The sequence below is a fragment of the Entelurus aequoreus genome, linkage group LG05 (genome assembly GCF_033978785.1).
Source record: "Entelurus aequoreus isolate RoL-2023_Sb linkage group LG05, RoL_Eaeq_v1.1, whole genome shotgun sequence".
In the NCBI taxonomy this organism is placed as follows: Eukaryota; Metazoa; Chordata; class Actinopteri; order Syngnathiformes; family Syngnathidae; genus Entelurus; species Entelurus aequoreus.
In genome coordinates, this window is record NC_084735.1 from 5,860,814 (window position 1) to 5,882,706 (window position 21,893).

The 21,893-nt window shown below is 41.3% G+C and overlaps 1 protein-coding gene across 1 annotated transcript; it reads left to right on the plus strand.

Moving 5' to 3' along the window:
• The first annotated feature begins 1,608 nt into the window (after nucleotides 1–1,608).
• On the plus strand, nucleotides 1,609–20,194 carry LOC133650062 (antizyme inhibitor 1-like). The gene is made up of 11 exons (XM_062046858.1): nucleotides 1,609–1,791; nucleotides 9,448–9,591; nucleotides 9,651–9,813; nucleotides 9,870–10,043; nucleotides 10,102–10,274; nucleotides 11,889–12,102; nucleotides 12,161–12,223; nucleotides 12,290–12,431; nucleotides 12,494–12,594; nucleotides 19,741–19,931; nucleotides 19,987–20,194. The coding sequence occupies exons 3-11, from the start codon at nucleotides 9,733–9,735 to the stop codon at nucleotides 20,048–20,050; spliced, it is 1,203 nt and encodes a 400-aa protein (XP_061902842.1). The 5' UTR covers nucleotides 1,609–1,791; nucleotides 9,448–9,591; nucleotides 9,651–9,732; the 3' UTR covers nucleotides 20,051–20,194.
• The last annotated feature ends 1,699 nt before the right edge of the window (nucleotides 20,195–21,893 follow it).

Consider the following 21,893-nt stretch of genomic DNA (forward strand, 5'->3'; position numbering starts at 1 on the left):
GCAATTTATAAATAAAGGTTTATAAAATTCAAAAAAGAAACAAACAAAAAATAATAATTAAATGACTTTCACAATATTATGTCAGACCCACTCGACATCCATTGCTTTCGGGTACCCACATATGCGGTCCTCTCCAAGGTTTCTCATAGTCATTCACATTGACGTCCCACTGGGGTGAGTTTTCCTTGCCCGTATGTGGGCTCTGTACCGAGGATGTCGTTGTGGCTTGTACAGCCCTTTGAGACACTTGTGATTTAGGGCTATATAAATAAACATTGATTGATTGATTGATTGATTGATTGATAAATAAATAAATAAAAATTTAAAAGAAATGAAGAATAATTTACAACACCCTGTCGCTGTTTTGTACTTTTTTTGTACTTATTTTGATTATTATTATTTCTCAATTGTTTGTAAATGTTGCAATTTATAAATAAAGGTTTATAAAAATTTTTTTTAAAAAATGAAAAAAAAAGAAGATACAATTTAAAAAATAAATAAATAAATGAAGAATAATTTACAACCCCTGTTGCTGTTTTGTACTGTTTTTGTACTTATTTTGATTATTATTATTTCTCATTTGTTTGTAAATGTTGCAATTTATAAATAAAGGTTTATAAAATTTAAAAAAATAAATAAATAAATAAATAAATAAAAATAAATGAAGAATAATTTACAACTCCTGTCGCTGTTTTGTACTGTTTTTGTACTTATTTTGATTATTATTATTTCTCAATTGTTTTTAAATGTTGCAATTAATAAATAAAGGTTTATAAAATTCAAAAAAATAAATAATAAATAATTTTAAAAAATAAATAAAAACAATTCAAAAGAAATGAAGAATAATTTACAACCCCCTGTTGCTGTTTTGTACTGTTTTTGTACTTATTTTGATTATAATTATTCCTTAATTGTTTGTAAATGTTGCAATTATAAATAAAGGTTTATAAAAATACAAATAAAAATACAAATATTTTTTTAAAAGAAACAATTAAAAAAAATTAAAAATAAATGAAGAATAATTTAAAACCCCCTGGTGCTGTTTTGTACTGTTTCTGTACTTATTTTGATTATTATTATTTCTCAATTGTTTGTAAATGTTGCAATTTATAAATAAAGGTTTATAAAATTCAAAAAAAACAAAACAATTATAATAAAAAATAAAAACAATTAAAAAGAAATGAAGAATAATTTACAACACCCTGTCGCTGTTTTGTACTTTTTTTGTACTTATTTTGATTATTATTATTTCTCAATTGTTTGTAAATGTTGCAATTTATAAATAAAGGTTTATCAAATTCAAAAAACAAAACAAAATACAGAAAAAAAAAGAAAAGAAAAAGAAATGAAGAATAAGATGACGTCAGGCTACGTCCCTGTGTAGTTTACTCATGTGCGGAAGTACGTAACTGCTAATGCAGACAGCCGATTGGCTGACTGACCTCTTCTACTTCCGGCCTGGAGAGTTTTAGATCTCCTCATTGGCTGACAAGTCAAGGCAGACCACGCCTACGAGCCGGGTGCTGACATTTTCTACTTCCGGCTTCGGAGCGTGATAGATCTCCTCATTGGCTGACGAGTCAGGGCAGACCACGCCCACGAGCAGTTGCTGACCTTTTTTTCTACTTCCGGCCTGGAGGCCTCAGCGTTTAGAATCTTGTCGACCGCCACCGAGCATATAATGGCCACAGCAGCCCTGGCTCTTTCTTTCCGCCTTGTGACCACTACTCTTTAAAAATTCCGCCGAAAAAGAGAAGACGATTTTCCAAAACATTCTGGCCGTTATCTCACGTAAGTGGAGCGAAGTGTGTTGTGTGTGTGTGTGTGTGTGTGTGTGTGTGTGGGGGGGGTGTTAACATGGCGGGCTGTTCTTTCTGCCTCCATTACTCCATGACAGCTCATTCCACGTCTGTATATTCGCACGTCTTCATCAAGTGGGAATATTATTCATCCCATGAGAGGAGCGCTTGGTTTTTTATTGGCTATTTTTATTCCAGCGTCGCCGAGGTTATTTATAACGTGTGCGGGTCTATGACGTCAGTCAGCTGGACGATATATTGACCTACAAATGATTGACAATAAATAACTCTGTTGTGATGGTAATACATAACAATGCTATAAAACTTGTATATTTTCAATCGAGTTATCCAAGTTAAATAAAACCGTCTCATTCCGCTTATCCGAGGTGGGGTCGCGGGGGCAGCAGCCTAAGCAGAGAAGCCCAGACTTCCCTCTCCCCAGCCACTTATCCCGAAGCATTCCCAAGGCCAGCCGGGAGACATAGTCTTCCCAACGTCCCCCAAACCTCCCTGGGGAGGCATTTAGGTGGCATCCTGAGCAGATGCCCGAACCACCTCATCTGGCTTAAATAAAATATACTTCACTTGAATAAGAATCACAACCCAAAACAATAAAATAGTTATCGTGACATACCTTCATTGTTGTCTGTAACACTGCAAGTAAAACGGCTGATCCAACACAACAGAAGTCATGGTAATATTTACGTGCCTTAATTAATTGTTTCCAAATGAAGCAATGTAGTATCTGTTAGTCTATGAAATAACATGTGCCCAAATAAGAATCACAACTAAAACAGTAAGATAGTTATCGTGACATGCCTTTTGTTGTTGTCTGTAAAACGGCTGATCAAACAAAACAGAAGTCATGGTCATATTTACATACCTTAATTAGTTGTTTCCAAATGAAGCAATGTAGTATCTGTTAGTCTATGAAATAACATGTGCCCAAATAAGAATCACAACTAAAACAGTAAGATAGTTATCGTGACATGCCTTTTATTGTTGTCTGTAAAACGGCTGATCAAACAAAACAGAAGTCATGGTCATATTTACGTACCTTAATTAATTGTTTCCAAATGAAGCAATGTAGTATCTGTTAGTCTATGAAATAACATGTGCCCAAATAAGAACCACAACTAAAACAGTAAGATAGTTATCGTGACATGCCTTTTATTGTTGTCTGTAAAACGGCTGATCAAACAAAACAGAAGTCATGGTCATATTTACGTACCTTAATTAATTGTTTCCAAATGAAGCAATGTAGTATCTGTTAGTCTATGAAATAACATGTGCCCAAATAAGAATCACAACTAAAACCGTAAGATAGTTATCGTGACATGCCTTTTATTGTTGTCTGTAAAACGGCTGATCAAACAAAACAGAAGTCATGGTCATATTTACATACCTTAATTAATTGTTTCCAAATGAAGCAATGTAGTATCTGTTAGTCTATGAAATAACATGTGCCCAAATAAGAATCACAACTAAAACAATAAGATAGTTATCGTGACATGCCTTTTATTGTTGTCTGTAAAACGGCTGATCAAACAAAACAGAAGTCATGGTCATATTTACATACCTTAATTAATTGTTTCCAGATGAAGCAATGTAGTATCTGTTAGTCTACGAAATAGCATGTGCCCAAATAAGAATCACAACTAAAACAATAAGATAGTTATCGTGACATGCCTTTTATTGTTGTCTGTAAAACGGCTGATCAAACAAAACAGAAGTCATGGTCATATTTACGTGCCTTAATTAATTGTTTCCAAATGAAGCAATGTAGTATCTGTTAGTCTATGAAATAACATGTGCCCAAATAAGAATCACAACTAAAACAGTAAGATAGTTATCGTGACATGCCTTTTATTGTTGTCTGTAAAACGGCTGATCAAACAAAACAGAAGTCATGGTCATATTTACATACCTTAATTAATTGTTTCCAAATGAAGCAATGTAGTATCTGTTAGTCTATGAAATAACATGTGCCCAAATAAGAATCACAACTAAAACAGTAAGATAGTTATCGTGACATGCCTTTTATTGTTGTCTGTAAAACGGCTGATCAAACAAAACAGAAGTCATGGTCATATTTACGTACCTTAATTAATTGTTTCCAAATGAAGCAATGTGGTATCTGTTAGTCTATTAAATAACATGTGCCCAAATAAGAACCACAACTAAAACAATAAGATAGTTATCGTGACATGCCTTTTATTGTTGTCTGTAAAACGGATGATCAAACAAAACAGAAGTCATGGTCATATTTACGTACCTTAATTAATTGTTTCCAAATGAAGCAATGTAGTATCTGTTAGTCTATGAAATAACATGTGCCCAAATAAGAATCACAACTAAAACAGTAAGATAGTTATCGTGACATGCCTTTTATTGTTGTCTGTAAAACGGCTGATCAAACAAAACAGAAGTCATGGTCATATTTACGTACCTTAATTAATTGTTTCCAAATGAAGCAATGTGGTATCTGTTAGTCTATTAAATAACATGTGCCCAAATAAGAACCACAACTAAAACAATAAGATAGTTATCGTGACATGCCTTTTGTTGTTGTCTGTAAAACGGCTGATCAAACAAAACAGAAGTCATGGTCATATTTACATACCTTAATTAATTGTTTCCAAATGAAGCAATGTAGTATCTACTAGTCTATAAAATAACATGTGTCCACCCCCATTTGGTGGAAGTTAAAGTACCAATGATTGTCTCACACACACTAGGTGTGTTGAAATGTGTCCTCTGCATTTGACCCATCCCCTTGTTCGCCCCCTGGGAGTCGAGGGGAGCAGTGAGCAGCTGTGCCGCGCCCGGGAATCATTTTTTGGTGATTTAACCCCCAAATCCAACCCTTGATGCTGAGTGCCAAGCAGGGAGGTAACGGCTCCCATTTTTATAGTCTTTGGTACGACTCGGCCGGGGGTTTGAACTCACAACCTACCCATCTCAGGGCGGACACTCTAACCACTAGGCCACCGAGTAGGAAGATCACCATATTTTCCAGACAAAAAAAACGCACCACCCACAAAATTTTAGAAGCCCATCCATCCATCCAATTTCTACCGCTTATTCCCTTCGGGGCCGCGGGGGGGCGCAATAAATATATTTCCATTTATTAGCCACACTCGGCTATACGTCACCGATATATACGTTGTGAAATGAGTTATTTATACAAATGTTTGTTTACATACCTTAATTGTTTCCAAACTGTGCCTGTAACACGGCAGTAAAACGGATGATCAAACAAAACAGAAGTCATGGTCATATTTACATACCTTAGTTAATTGTTTTCAAATGTAGGAATGTAGTATCTGTTAGTCTACAAAATAACATGTCCCCCGCACTCCTGTTTGGTGGAAGATCACCATATTTTCCAGACAAAAAAAACACACCAATATATAAGCCGCACCCACAACATTTTTAGAAGGAATAAATATATTCCCATATATTAGCCACACTCGGCTATACGTCACCGATATATACGTTGTGAAATGAGTTATTTATACAAATGTTTGTTTACATACCTTAATTGTTTCCAAACTGTGCCTGTAACACGGCAGTAAAACGGCTGATCAAACAAAACAGAAGTCACGGTCATATTTACATACCTTAATTAATTGTTTTCAAATGTAGGAATGTAGTATCTGTTAGTCTACAAAATAACATGTCCCCCCGCACCCCTATTTGGTGGAAGATCACCATATTTTCCAGACAAAAAGAACGCACCGGTATATAAGCCGCACCCACAACATTTTTAGAAGGAATAAATATATTTCCATATATTAGCGACAGCACGTAGAAATATGCATGAAAACACTCCTACAGATATCACACGTGGGACGCTTGATTTTTTTAAATGATCAGTTATTATTATTATTATTGCGGTATGTTCTCAAAAAGTACTTATACATGCACTTAAAGCTAGTAACCGTTTTAAAATAACTCAAATAAATAGACACACTGTTACAAAAGCTACTATTTTGTATGTTGTTGTTTTTTTGGTCTTAGTATTTCATGTTTTAATGGTTCTAAATATTGCTTCGTACTGAAGCACAAAGATTGTCAACGTTATTGCTAGAGATGTCCGATAACATCGGTCTGCCGATATAATCGGCCGATAAATGCGTTAAAATGTAATATCGGAAATTATCGGTATCGGTTTTTTTATTATCAGTATCGTTGTTTTTTTGTTTTTTTTTGTTTTTTATTAAATCAACATAAAAAACACAAGATACACTTACAATTAGTGCACCAACCCAAAAAACCTCCCTCCCCCATTTACACTCATTCACACAAAAGGGTTGTTTCTTTCTGTTATTAATATTCTGCTTCCTACATTATATATCAATATATATCAATACAGTCTGCAAGGGATACAGTCCGTAAGCACACATGATTGTGCGTGCTGCTGCTCCACTAATAGTACTAACCTTTAACACTTCATTTTACAAATTTTCATTAATTACTAGTTTCTATTAGGGATGTCCGATAATGGCTTTTTGCCGATATTCGATATGCCGATATTGTCCAACTCTTTAATTACCGATACCGATATCAACCGATATATACAGTCGTGGAATTAACACATTATTATGCCTAATTTGGACAACCAGGTATGGTGAAGATAAGGTACTTTTTAAAAAAATGAATCAAATAAAATAAGATAAATAAATTAAAATCATTTTCTTGAATAAAAAAGAAAGTAAAACAATATAAAAACAGTTACATAGAAACTAGTAATGAATGAAAATTTGTAAAATGAAGTGTTAAAGGTTAGTACTATTAGTGGAGCAGCAGCACGCACAATCATGTGTGCTTACGGACTGTATCCCTTGCAGACTGTATTGATATATATTGATATATAATGTAGGAAGCAGAATATTAATAACAGAAAGAAACAACTCTTTTGTGTGAATGAGTGTAAATGGGGGGAGGGAGGTTTTTTGGGTTGGTGCACTAATTGTAAGTGTATCTTGTGTTTTTTCTTAGAATGAAAAATGTCGGGCAAAGCGAGACCAGCTTGCTAGTAAATAAATAACATTTAAAAAATAGAGGCAGCTCACTGGTAAGTGCTGCTATTTGAGCTATTTTTAGAACAGGCCGACGGGCTACTCATCTGGTCCTTACGGGCTACCTGGTGCCCGCGGGCACCGCGTTGGTGACCCCTGGAATAGACGCTACAGCAGTGGTCCCCAACCTTTTTGTAGCTGCGGACCGGTCAACGCTTGAAAATTTGTCCCACGGACCGGGGGGGGGGGGGGGGGGGGGGTATATACTGTAGCGCAGTGGTCCCCAACCGATTGGTACCGGGCCGCACAAGAAATTTAAAAAAAAAATATATATATATTTTTATTTTTTTTTATTTTATTTTTTTAAAATGAAATCAACATAAAAATCACAATATATACATTATATATCAATATAGATCAATACAGTCTGCAGGGATACAGTCCGTAAGCACACATGATTGTATTTATTTATGTAAAAAAAAAAAAAATGTTTTTTTTTTTTTTTTTTTTTTAATGAAATCAACATAAAAATCACAATATATACATTCTATATCAATATAGATCAATACAGTCTGCAGGGATATAGTCCGTAAGCACACATGATTGTATTTATTTATGTAAAAAAAAAAAAAAAATTTTTTTTTTTTACATAGATTTTTTTTTAATTTTTTTTAATTTTTTTTTTACATAAATAAATACAATCATGTGTGCTTACGGACTGTATTGATCTATATTGATATATAATGTATATATTGTGATTTTTATGTTGATTTCATAAAAAAAAAAAAAAAAAAAAAAAAAAAAATTTTTTATTTTTTTTAAATTTCTTGTGCGGCCCGGTACCAATCGGCCCGGTGGTTGGGGACCACTGCGCTACAGTAGAGGCTGGGGTTACGTTATGCATCCATTAGATGGAGCTGCGCTAAAGGGAATGTCAACAAAACAGTCAGATAGGTCAGTCAAACTTTATTAATAGATTACAAAGCAGCGTTCTGACAACTCTGTTCATTCCCAAAATGAACAAACAGCTGTTTTATTATTTTCCCCGAGGTAAAGTCAGTGTTTTGTTTATCTTTTAACAACAGCGAGGTATAACATGTAGTGCAACATTTATATCAAAAAGTGAAATCTAAGTAAGATGAAATATGTCAAATAAGGGTGATATTTGCTTATTTTCTGTCTGATAAGATCATTCTTCTCACTAAGTAGATTTTATGTTAGAGTGTTTTACTTGTTTTAAGTGTTTTGGTCCTAAATGATCTCAGTAAGACATTACAGCTTGTTGCTGAGATTTGATGAGCTATATTGAGTAAAACATGCTTGAAACTAGAATATCAACTGTTGCAAAGCTGTGTCATCAACACTCACAAGTAGAAAACTACTTTTTTAAAGTCATCATTTCTTATTTCAAGCATGAAAAAAAAAATCATGATGCCGAGCGCATGTCATGATGTCAAGATAATGGCACTAGCATTTACTTCATTTAACAATATTTTTCAACATATTGAGCAAAAAGGTCTTTTTTTTTTTTTTCCTACCAAGAAAAGTGCACTATTTGAAGCTATTTTTGGGTTCATTGAGGTTAGCTAATTTGACTTGTTTTGGAAATTCTTGACAAGCCAAATTTTCTTGTTCTATTGGCAGATAATTTTGCTTAGTTCAAATAAAATACCACTCATTTTTGTATTTTTTTCCCCTTGTTTTTGAACACCGACTTTTTGCAGTGTATAAGGCGCACCGGATTATAAGGCGCACTGTCAGCTTTTGAGAAAATTGGAGGCTTTTAGGTGCGCCTTATAGTGCGGAAAATATGGTATATACCGTATTTCCTTGAATAGCCGCAGGGGCGCTAATTAATTTAAAACCTCTTCTCACTCCTGCGGTTACCAAAACCATGCGGGATGGGCAAGCATGCGCTAATTATTTTAAAAACCTCTTCTCACTCCGGCGCTTACCTTATCATGAAAAGCACATTTAATTAAAAAAAAACGTTATTATGGTCTTACCTTTACTTGTAAATGAGTCCATGTGCAGCTGCTTCTGATCAAAGGCAGTCTTCCTTATCTTTCTTCAGTTTTAAAAGTCTCTGGAGATATTCCTTTAATTATTACCTCCTGCTTCGATTGAAAGTCCAGTTTAGAAAACGGTTTTATTTTAGATATGTCATCCTCCATGGTAAAAGTGCAAGCAATCGATCGCTATTTGACCCGGCGGAAGTGCCAAGCATGCGCTAATTATTTTGCGAAACGAGTTTGACCCGGCTGTAATTCTAGGCAGGCAAATACTATATTCCCGGCGGCAATTCAAGGAAATACGGTATATAAGGTTCACTCCACCGAGAGAGCACGATGTACACAATTATACATCAGACCGTTTATAAGTTTACATATGTCCTTTCTTAGTGGGGAAAGACGTTAATGTCTCTTGTTTTCATGCTAGTGAGCTGTATTGAGTTGATCAAAGTGCAGTTATGCATCATTTTCATTTAAAGCGCTAATGCTAACCTATATTAATACATATTATTGACATATATTTAAAGGGCCAGCTCTGATAAAATGGGAATTGTTGACATTGCCGTGAGGAATGAGGTGTTAAATACTCTGTGTGTGTGTGTGCGCGCGCAGGGCTCCCCCGTCTCGGCACAGGTGTATGAGCGCTACCCAGAGGGCCTAGGGGCGGCTCTTTACCGGGAGCACTTCGACTTCAACGCTGAGCCGCCGTGGGATCCTAGCTGATAGCGGGACCGGTCCCTCCCCCGACTTGTCCATGTGAGTCCCGCACGGCAGGAGGCCACGCCCCTCGTTTAACCAGCGCTCTTCTCTCCCAGTTTGTTGCATAACCCCAGGACCCCCACCGGCTCGCTCGTCACCCGTTCTTTATGATTTTTGGCTCTCTGGAATACGGTTAGGATGAAAGGACTCGCCGGCTACAGCGTGGAAGTCTTGGAGGGCGGCGTCACCCTGCGAGATGTCCTGGAGGAGCGGGCACTGGTGGGCGCACGTTCACGGGGCACGCTGGTCCAGATAAGAACATGAGCATGTTGCAGGTGGAGAAGAGCGCCTTCATGGTGGCCGATCTGGGCGCTCTGATGCGCCAACACGCCCGCTGGCAGAGCGCCGTGCCGCGGCTGCAGCCCTACTTCCCGCTCAAGTGCAACCGCAGCCCGGCGGTCCTGGAGGTGCTGGCCTCCCTGGGCCTGGGCTTCGTCTGCGCCAGCAAGGTGAGCCGCCACAGCCCCGCCTCCCGACAGGTCACTGATGGGTTTCTGTGGGGACTAGGCGGAGGTCAACCTGGCGCTGGAGCACGGCGTGTCGCCCGACCACATCATGCTGTCGGGTGTCTGCAAGCAGCTGGCGCTCATCAAGAGCGCCGCCAGGAACCACGTCCAGCTTCTGGTGTGCGAGAACCAGGCCGAGCTGTCCAAGATTTCCCGTGTCCACCCGCACGCCAAGTAAGTCACCTGCGTCAAGTTGGCCCCGCCCCCGCCCTGTCCGAACCTCATCAAAATGGCCCCAATCGGTGCTGTTAGTTTTTTTTTGTTGACGTTTTATGGTTTATTTGTATGAGATACACCCACTCAATTGCAGAAAACAAATATAAGGACTATAAGTTGCGGGTATATATGTCGTGGAATGACTTATTTACACAGAAATGTTTATTTACATACAGTCTACAAAATAACATGTTTTTTCCCCCCGTTTGGTAGAAGATTACCATATTTTCCAGACTAAAAAGTGCACCAGTAAATAAGCCGCGCCCACTAAATTTTAGAATAAATAAATATATGTCCATATATTAGCTGCACCAGATATATACATTGTGAAATTAGTTATTTACATAAATATTGTGTAAATGTTTATTCACATACCTTATCTGTTTCCAAAACAGTGTCTGTAACAGGGCGGTAAAACGGCGGATCAAACAAAACGTCAGTCGTGGTCATGGGCCCACTAGCTGCGCAAGCTAGCTCTCCAATCAGCTAAACGGACTCAATAACTCCACGCTGGCGTTTTGCTGAATTTACTGAAAAATGTGTGAAAGGGAAACAATTCAAAAAGAATGTAAGTTAATAATACTAACACAGACACTTGTAAGCATGCTAGCATATTAGCTCATGCTAACAACGCTAGCATGTACAAATATGCATGAAAACACTCCTACAGACATCACACATGGGACACTTTGGTAAGTAAGAATAGTTTTAGTTCTATTGTAAAACTTACAAACGTTGCTTGGAGTGACGAATGAAGAATCCGTACGAGTAGAAACGCTATGGACGGTTATATTTTTTAGTTCAAGGCGTTAAAGCAGGAAGTACATGGGATGCTTTGGTAAGTAAGAATAGTTTGTTATATTGTAAAACTTACAAACGTTGCTTGGCGTGATGAATGAGGAATCCGTACGAGTAGAAACGCTATGGACGGTTCTATTTTTCAGTTAAAGGCATTAAAGCAGGAAGTACATGGGATGCTTTGGTAAGTAAGAATAGTTTTAGTTGTATTGTAAAACGTACAAACGTTGCTTGGCGTGACGAATGAAGAATCCGTACGAGTAGAAACGCTATGGACGGTTGTATTTTTCAGTCCAAGGCATTAAAGCAGGAAGTACATGGGATGCTTTGGTAAGTAAGAATAGTTTTAGTTATATTGTAAAACGTACAAACGTTGCTTGGAGTGACGAATGAAGAATCCGTACGAGTAGAAACGCTATGGACGGCTAGAAAACGAAACAGCACTTGTACTTCTGGTTCAAAGCTTTAAACGGCCGGTCAGTGAGCAAACTAGTCCAATAGATGGCGCCATAGCTTGACCAATAGCACACCTTTTCAGTGTCTTTGCATGTGTTCAATGAAAACTATTAGATTTGCTTTATGGACGTCGGCGAAGCCGCACTGTTTTATAAGCCGCCGGGTTCAAAGCGTAGGGACAAAATAGTGGCTTTTTTTTTTTTTACGGCATTAAATATTTTTCATGTACATATTTAAGGTCTTTGAGAAGAACATTGTGCAGCACAAAGGGGCGGGGCCACTTGACACAGGTGACATCCAGGTGATGTTGTCGCCCAGGTTGCTGCTGCAGTTGACCACGGACGCCCACGCGGCCGAGACCAGCGTGGCGTTCGGCGCGTCCCTGAAGAGCTGCCGCCACCTGCTGGAGGCCGCCAAGGGTCTGGGCGTCCAGGTGGCGGGCGTGGCCTTCCACGTGCCCACCTCCTGCCAGGACCCGGAGGAAGCCTACCGCCACGCGCTGTTGGACGCCCGCTGCGTGTTCGACATGGGGGTGAGCGGCCGCCATCTTGCCTCAGGCTCCTCCCCCTCTGACCGGCGTTGTCTTGCAGGAGGAGCTGGGCTTCCGCATGGACATCCTGGACATTGGCGGCGCAGACTTCCAGCTCCAACAGGTCTCAGCTCGGCGGGACTTTGCACCAGAGATAAGGCGTGTTGACGTGTGGTTGTCGTGACAACAGGTGGAGTCCGCCGTCAGCCCGCTGCTGGACGCCTACTTCCCGGCGCAGTCCGGCGTGCGCGTGCTGGCCCAGCCCGCCAGCTTCTACGTGGCGTCCGCCTTCAGCCTGGCGGTCAACGTGATCGCCAAGGAGGCGGCTCCAGGTGGGTGGCGTGTTGCGTCGTCACGGCCTGGTCCTGACCTCTGACCTCACGTGCACCAACAGGCGAGCACAAGGAGTTCCTGTACCACATGAGCGAGGGCGTCTACGGTCCCTTCGCCATCAAGCTCCTGGGGAACGCCATCGCCGCCCCGTCGGTGCACAAAGTACGTGTCAATGTTTCACCACCTTTATGGACCTGGTTATCTTTTATTGACCCCGTGATGTCACCGCCATCACAATTGTTTTGAACGCAGTGAGCCCTCTTTTCACTCATTCACAATATGTCGCCATTTCGAACAAAACGGGTTTAGTTTTAAGTGGCTCTTAGTTCTGAAAAGTACTCTTAAAAAATAATGGATTATAGTTACTCATTGAATTACTCGTCATTCATGACTAGGGAAGTATGTCATGAAAAGCCTTCAAATATTTGTCATGTGCCGTTGAGAGACGTTCATGAGAGCAGCAGGCGGCGTCTGTTGCCAAGGCGACACGTTAGCCGTTAGCAGCAGAGGCTAACTGTTGAATCTTTTCTTCTTGGTTCAGCTTCCTGTCCACAAATGAAAGCTTTTCATTCCAATCATTGTTTTGATGTTCATTATCCCCACGTGGTAGCAGAGTGGGTGTGATGTTCATTATCCCCACGTGGTAGCAGAGTGGGTGTGATGTTGATTATCCCCACATGGTAGCAGAGTGTGTGTGATGTTCATTATCCCCACGTGGTAGCAGAGTATGTGTGATGTTCATTATCCCCACGTGGTAGCAGAGTGTGTGTGATGTTCATTATCCCCACGTGGTAGCAGAGTGTGTGTGATGTTCATTATCCCCACGTGGTAGCAGAGTGTGTGTGATGTTCATTATCCCCACGTGGTAGCAGAGTATGTGTGATGTTCATTATCCCCACGTGGTAGCAGAGTGGATGTGATGTTTATTATCCCCACGTGGTAGCAGAGTGTGTGTGATGTTCATTATCCCCACGTGGTAGCAGAGTGGGTGTGATGTTCATTATCCCCACGTGGTAGCAGAGTGTGTGTGATGTTCATTATCCCCACGTGGTAGCAGAGTGGATGTGATGTTTATTATCCCCACGTGGTAGCAGAGTGGGTGTGATGTTCATTATCCCCACGTGGTAGCAGAGTGTGTGTGATGTTCATTATCCCCACGTGGTAGCAGAGTGGGTGTGATGTTCATTATCCCCACGTGGTAGCAGAGTGGGTGTGATGTTGATTATCCCCACGTGGTAGCAGAGTGGGTGTGATGTTCATTATCCCCACGTGGTAGCAGAGTGTGTGTGATTGTTCATTATCCCCACGTGGTAGCAGAGTGTGTGTGATGTTCATCAACCCCACGTGGTAGCAGAGTGGGTGTGATGTTGATTATCCCCACGTGGTAGCAGAGTGTGTGTGATGTTCATTATCCCCACGTGGTAGCAGAGTGTGTGTGATGTTCATTATCCCCACGTGGTAGCAGAGTGGGTGTGATGTTTATTATCCCCACGTGGTAGCAGAGTGTGTGTGATGTTGATTATCCCCACGTGGTAGCAGAGTGGGTGTGATGTTGATTATCCCCACGTGGTAGCAGAGTGTGTGTGATGTTCATTATCCCCACGTGGTAGCAGAGTGTGTGTGATGTTCATTATCCCCACGTGGTAGCAGAGTGTGTGTGATGTTTATTATCCCCACGTGGTAGCAGAGTGGGTGTGATGTTCATTATCCCCACGTGGTAGCAGAGTGGGTGTGATGTTCATTATCCCCACGTGGTAGCAGAGTGGGTGTGATGTTCATTATCCCCACGTGGTAGCAGAGTGGGTGTGATGTTCATTATCCCCACGTGGTAGCAGAGTGGGTGTGATGTTCATTATCCCCACGTGGTAGCAGAGTGTGTGTGATGTTCATTATCCCCACGTGGTAGCAGAGTGTGTGTGATGTTCATTATCCCCACGTGGTAGCAGAGTGGGTGTGATGTTCATTATCCCCACGTGGTAGCAGAGTGTGTGTGATGTTCATTATCCCCACGTGGTAGCAGAGTGTGTGTGATGTTCATTATCCCCACGTGGTAGCAGAGTGTGTGTGATGTTCATTATCCCCACGTGGTAGCAGAGTGGGTGTGATGTTCATTATCCCCACGTGGTAGCAGAGTGGGTGTGATGTTCATTATCCCCACGTGGTAGCAGAGTGTGTGTGATGTTCATTATCCCCACCTGGTAGCAGAGTGTGTGTGATGTTCATTATCCCCACGTGGTAGCAGAGTGTGTGTGATGTTCATTATCCCCACGTGGTAGCAGAGTGGGTGTGATGTTCATTATCCCCACGTGGTAGCAGAGTGGGTGTGATGTTCATTATCCCCACGTGGTAGCAGAGTGGGTGTGGTGTTGCCTCCTACTATTTCACTGTAGTCTGGTCATTAGTAGAAAGTTCTTTCCTGTGCTTCTTGTTGACGAACCACATCAAAAGCAGCGTGCCACGTTACACGAAGGTTTGATCTGCCGCCGACCTGAGCAGTTCGACTGCATATATAATATAAAGATGTGCATAATAACAACATATATACTGCACTTATAACTATGCATGAACTTCAACAAGTTTCTAAGCTTCAGAGCCATAAATGGCGATTATGTCGCCATCTATAGGCCAAACTACGCCGTGGCGTCACATAAGCTACGCCGAATACTCCCACGCGACGACCACACCTCTTTTGGGAAGTGTCCGGCCCTGGTCTCAGCCTCCCTCCCAACTTGTGAGGAGTTCTTGCCAAGTGACACAAATTAGGAGGACGAAAACACGAGTGGGAATATTTCCGCTTCAAATCAGATGTGCAATACGAGCCCATCAACAAGCGAGAATGCCGTGCGATGGCAACAAAAAGACAACGTCCGACATCATTCTTCCAACTGGGGGGGAAAATAAGTCGCTTCATGTACTTTCATGTTTAGTGACATGCTAATTCTTATTTTTACACTTTTTTTCTCCAAAATTCCATTGTATGTTATACTCTTCTGACACCACCAGATGGCAGTATAAGTGTCCACATAAGCGGCCATAAGACCCCAATTCAGTAGTGTACACAATTTTGGAAATAAGAGCTAAAAGGTGCTGTCCACATATGTGGCCACTAAGCCTTTAGAGCAGGGGTCAGCAACCTTTTTGAAAGCAAGAGCTACTTCTTGGGTAGTGATTAATGCGAAGGGCTACCAGTTTGATACACACTTCAATAAATTGCCAGAAATAGCCAATTTGCTAATTTTTACTTTAACTCTATGTTATTATTATTAATTAATGATATTTACACTTAATTGAACGGTTTAAAAGAGGAGAAAACACGAAAAAAATGACAATTGAATTTTGAAACATAGTTTATCTTCAATTTCGACTCTTTAAAATTCAAAATTCAACCGAAAAACAGAAGAGAAAAACTTTAAAAAAAGAATTTATGGAACATCATTAGTCATTTTTCCTGATTAAGATTAATTTTAGAATTTTGATGACATGTTTTAAATAGGTTAAAATCCAATCTGCACTTTGTTAGAATATATAACAAATTGGACCGAGCTATATTTCTAACAAAGACAAATCATTATTTCTTCTACAATTTCCAGAACAAAAATTTTAAAAGAAATTCAAAAGACTTTGAAATAAGATTTAAATTTGATTCTACCGATTTTCCAGATTTGACAGAATAATTTTTTGGAATTTTAATCATAAGTGTCGAAAAAACAGAAGCTAAAATGAAGAATTAAATTAAAATGTATTTATTATTCTTTACAATAAAAAAAAAAAAATAATTGAACATTGATTTAAATTGTCAGGAAAGAAGAGGAAGGAATTTAAAAGGTAAAAAGGTATGTGTTTAAAAATCCTAAAATCATTTTTAAGGTTGTATTTTTTCTCTAAAATTGTCTTTCTGAAAGTTATAAGAAGCAAAGTAAAAAAATTCATGAATTTAAACAAGTGAAGACCAAGTCTTTAAAATATTTTCTTGGATTTTCAATTTCTATTTGAGTTTTGTCTCTCTTAGAATTAAAAATGTCGGGCAAAGCAAGACCAGCTTGCTAGTAAATAAATAACATTTAAAAAATAGAGGCAGTTCACTGGTAAGTGCTGCTATTTGAGCTATTTTTAGAACAGGCCAGCGGGCTACTCATCTGGTCCTTACGGGCTACCTGGTGCCCGCGGGCACCGCGTTGGTGACCCCTGCTTTAGAGGTTCCAAAAATAAACAAAAGGTGAGTGCCCCTAAGAAAAGGCATTGAAGCTATGCAGAACAAAACTAAAAGTGAACTGGTTACATAGTAAACAAAAACAGAATGCTGGACGACAGCAAAGACTTACTGTGGAGCAAAGACAATGTACATCCGAACATGACATGACAATCAACAATGTCCCCACAAAGAAGGATTAAAAACAACTGAAATATTCTTGATTGCTAAGACAAAGTAGCTGCAGGGAAATATCGCTCAAAGGAAGACATGAAACTGCTACAGGAAAATACCAACAAAAGAGTAAAAGCCACCAAAATAGGAGCGCAAGACAAGAAGTAGAACACTACACACAGGAAAACAGCAAAAAAAGTCCAAATAAGTCAGGGTATTGTGACAGGTGGTGACAGTACACCTACTTTGAGACAAGAGCTATAGTGATGCATGCTTGGTTATGCTTTAAAGGCCTACTGAAAGCCACTACTAGCGACCACGCAGTCTGATAGTTTATATATCAATGATGAAATCTTAACATTGCAACACATGCCGATACATGCCGATTTTAGAAAGTGACATTTTACATTTCCCGGGGAACTTCTGGTTCAAAACGCCTTTGGAGGACGACGTATGCGCGTGACGTCGCGAGGTCCACGGAAGTGTTTGGACCCTTTTGGACACAATACACAGAGCTCTGTTTTCTTCGACAAAATTCCACAGTATTCTGGACATCTGTGTTGGTGAATCTTTTGCAATTTTGTTTAATGAACAATGGAGACTGCAAAGAAGAACGTTGTAGGCGGGATCGGTGTATTAGCGGCTGGCTGCAGCAACACAACAAGGAGGACTTTGTTGGATAGAAGACGCGGCTAGCGGCGAACTCACCTTGACTTCCTACGTCTCCGGGCCGCCGACCTGGGCTGGCTGGCGTAGGTGGAGCGCTAATGTTTTTATCATAGCTCTGACGAGGTCTTGTTGTTAGCATCGTTAGCAACAGCATTGCTAGGCTTCGACAGGCGTCGAATACACATTAACCGTGTATTTACATGTCCAGTGTTTGGTTCTGTGTCTCCTGATAGTAGTATTGTTGATCTTCTGTCTATCCTCCCAGTCAGGGATTTATTTATTTTGTTTCTATCTGCATTTGAGACAGACGCTATCACGTTAGCTCATGCTAAAGAGCTTCGTCGATGTATTGTCGTGGAGGTAAAAGTCACTGTTGATGTCCATTTCGCCATTCTATGTGTCATTTGTCCATTCTATGTGTCATACTTGATCATTTCGCGATATTGCCATATTTTTGCTGAAAGGATTTAGTAGAGAAAATCGATAAAGTTTGCAACTTTTGCTCGCTGATTAAAAAAAAGCCTTGCCTGTACCGGAAGTAGCGTGACGTCACAGGAGCTAGGATTGCTCACAATTTTCCTTTGTTTACAATGGAGCGAGAGAGATTCGATTACCCCATTAATTTGAGCGAGGATGAAAGATTCGTAGATGAGGAACGTTACAGTGAAGGACTTGAGAGGCAGTGCAGGACGTATCTTTTTTCGCTCTGACCGTAACTTAGGTACAAGCTGGCTCATTGGATTCCACACTCTCTCCTTTTTCTATTGTGGATCACGGATTTGTATTTTAAACCACCTTGGATACTATATCCTCTTGAAAATGAGAGTCGAGCACGCAAAATGGACATTTAAAGTGACTTTTATCTCCAAGACAATACATCGGTGACACACTTAGCTACTGAGCTAATGTGATAGCATCGTTCTCAAATGAAGATAGAAACAAAATAAATAAATCCCTGACTGGAAGGATAGACAGAAGATCAACAATACTATTAAACCATGGACATGTAACTACACGGTTAAAAATTCTCAGCCTGGTAAGGCTTAACAATGCTGTTTCTAACGACGCTAAGGCTAATTTAGCAACTTAGCAACCGGACCTCACAGAACTATGATAAAAACATTAGCGCTCCACCTACGCCAGCCAGCCCTCATCTTCCCATCAACAGCCGTGCTCACCTGCGTTCCAGCGATCGACGGCGCGACGAAGGACTTCACCCGTGGGTTTGGCGGCAAGCATCGGCTAGGCGTCTGCTATCAGGGTAAGTAGTCCTTGTTGTGTTGCTGTAAGTGTTGTACTTAGCCGCTAAGACACCGATCGATCCCGCCTACAACGTTCTTCTTTGCAGCCTCCATTGTTCATTAAACAAATTGCAAAAGATTCACCAACACAGATGTCCACAATACTGTGGAATTTTGTCGAAGAAAACAGAGCTTTGTGTATTGTGTCCAAAAGGGCCCAAACACTTCCGTGCATTTTGTGACGTCACGCGCATAAATCATATCCAAAGGCGTTTTTGAACCGGAAGTGTGGCGGGAATTTTAAAATGTCACTTTATAAGTTAACCCGGCCGTATTGGCATGTGTTGCAATGTTAAGATTTCATCATTGATATATAAACTATCAGACTGCGTGGTCGCTAGTAGTGGCTTTCAGTAGGCCTTTAACATACAAATCCGTGATCCACAATAGAAAAAGGAGAAAGTGTGGAATCCAATGAGCCAGCTTGTACCTAAGTTACGGTCAGAGCGAAAAAAGATATCTCTTGAACTGCATTCTAGTCCGTCACTCTAGCGTTCCTCATCCACAAATCTTTCACCCTCGCTTAAATTAATGGGGTAATCGTCACTTTCTCGCTCCGTTGTAAACAACGGGGAATTGTGAGCAGCGCTACCGCCTGTGACGTCACGCTACTTCCGGTAGGGGCAAGGCCTTTTTTTTTTATCAGCGAGCAAAAGTTGCGAACTTTATCGTCGATGTTCTCTACTAAATCCTTTCAGCAAAAATATGATCAAGTATGACACATAGAATGGATCTGTTATCCCCGTTTAAATAAAACAAATTCATTTCCGTAGGCCTTTAAAGTCATATCCAACAATTGTTTTGTAATGATTTCATCTGGTGGTGTGCCTCCTCCGCATTTTTTTTGAGCCTTGGCTCAAAAAAGGCTGAAAAACACTGATCTAGACTTTGGTCGCCCCCTGCTGGCGAATAATCATATTGACACTTTTCTGCATTTTGATGTGTGAAAAAAGAAGTTTTTTTGTGCCCATGCAGCACACGGCGTGCGGCGAGGAGGCGCTGTTTCCCAGCAGCCTGTGGGGTCCGTCACTAGACCAGCTGGACCAGGTGGTGGAGCGCTGCCTGCTGCCCGAGCTCAGCGTGAGCGACTGGCTCCTCTTCTCCAACATGGGCACCTGCGGCCTGGCCCCCCCGCACGTCTACTACGCCGTCACCGCCGCCGACTGGTGAGTGTGTCGCCGCCGGCGGGTAAACACAACGTCACCCTGCTGTCCTCCTCAGGTACGACATGCAGGAGGCCGGTGTGCTGCTGGACTGTGCCACCAAGACCTTGACCGTGGTCTAGTCCCCCTCCTTGAGCCGTGTGACAGGAAGTCAACATTCCACCCCGCAAATTTGTATCTTCTACTTTTATCAAATCAATCGTTATGCAACAAAATGGACGACTCCGGAGATGGAGCCCCGCCCCTTCTTCTAATCTCTCACCTGATTGGCCGTCCTGTGAAGAATGGATGTCTTCACAACACAATATTATTGATATTAACTTTCTTTTGTATTTATTGGATGGAGTTCAGCAGCTCTCTCCTAATAATAATAATAATAATAATAATAATCATCATGTTCTGGTCCTAAAGGAGACTTATACGTGTGCTTTTTCTTTGTATTACCGTCCAACCGCTGAGGAGTATGACAGCAAATATTCTTCATCCAGCACTGGCGGACCACAGTGTTCACTGTAAATTGTGATTAATTTAATACATTTCTGACTGAAATCAGCTGTCCTGTGTCAGCGTGCTCCTTCCTACTGCCACAGGTGGATATCATAGGACTCCTTCCTACTGCCACAGGTGGGTATCATAGGACTCCTTCCTACTGCCACAGGTGGCTATCATAGGACTCCTTCCTACTGCCACAGGTGGCTATCATAGGACTCCTTCCTTCTGCCACAGGTGGCTATCATAGGACTCCTTCCTACTGCCACAGGTGGGTATCATAGGACTCCTTGCTACTGCCACAGGTGGCTATCAAAGGACTCCTTCCTACTGCCACAGGTGGTTATCGTAGGACTCCTTCCTACTGCCACAGGTGGATATCATATGACTCCTTGCTACTGCCACAGGTGGGTATCATAGGACTTCTTCCTACTGCCACAGGTGGCTATCATAGGACTCCTTCCTACTGCCACAGGTGGCTATCTTAGGACTCCTTCCTACTGCCACAGGTGGGTATCGTAGGACTCCTTCCTACAGCCACAGGTGGGTATCAAAGGACTCCTTCCTACTGCCACAGGTGGCTATCATAGGACTCCTTCCTACTGCCACAGGTGGCTATCAAAGGACTCCTTCCTACTGCCACAAGTGGGTATCATAGGACTCCTTCCTACTGCCACAGGTGGCTATCAAAGGACTCCTTCCTACTGCCACAAGTGGGTATCATAGGACTCCTTCCTACTGCCACAGGTGGATATCATAGGACTCCTTCCTACTGCCACAGGTGGATATCATATGACTCCTTGCTACTGCCACAGGTGGGTATCATAGGACTTCTTCCTACTGCCACAGGTGGCTATCATAGGACTCCTTCCTACTGCCACAGGTGGCTATCTTAGGACTCCTTCCTACTGCCACAGGTGGGTATCGTAGGACTCCTTCCTACAGCCACAGGTGGGTATCAAAGGACTCCTTCCTACTGCCACAGGTGGCTATCATAGGACTCCTTCCTACTGCCACAGGTGGCTATCAAAGGACTCCTTCCTACTGCCACAAGTGGGTATCATAGGACTCCTTCCTACTGCCACAGGTGGCTATCAAAGGACTCCTTCCTACTGCCACAAGTGGGTATCATAGGACTCCTTCCTACTGCCACAGGTGGATATCATAGGACTCCTTCCTACTGCCACAGGTGGCTATCATAGGACTCCTTCCTACTGCCACAGGTGGCTATCAAAGGACTCCTTCCTACTGCCACAAGTGGGTATCATAGGACTCCTTCCTACTGCCACAGGTGGGTATCACAGGACTCCTTCCTACTGCCACAAGTGGGTATCATAGGACTCCTTCCTACTGCCACAGGTGGCTATCATAGGACTCCTTCCTACTGCCACAGGTGGCTATCACAGGACTCCTTCCTACTGCCACAAGTGGGTATCAAAGGACTCCTTCCTACTGCCACAGGTGGATATCATGGGA

Bases quoted from the DNA above. Each gene is read 5' to 3' on its own strand.
- LOC133650062 (XM_062046858.1), top strand. From the start codon at position 9,733: ATGAAAGGACTCGCCGGCTACAGCGTGGAAGTCTTGGAGGGCGGCGTC. The intron at 9,814-9,869 runs GTGGGCGCACGT...AGCATGTTGCAG, and splicing joins TCCTGGAGGAGCGGGCACTG to GTGGAGAAGAGCGCCTTCAT. The intron at 12,103-12,160 runs GTGAGCGGCCGC...GTTGTCTTGCAG, and splicing joins GCTGCGTGTTCGACATGGGG to GAGGAGCTGGGCTTCCGCAT.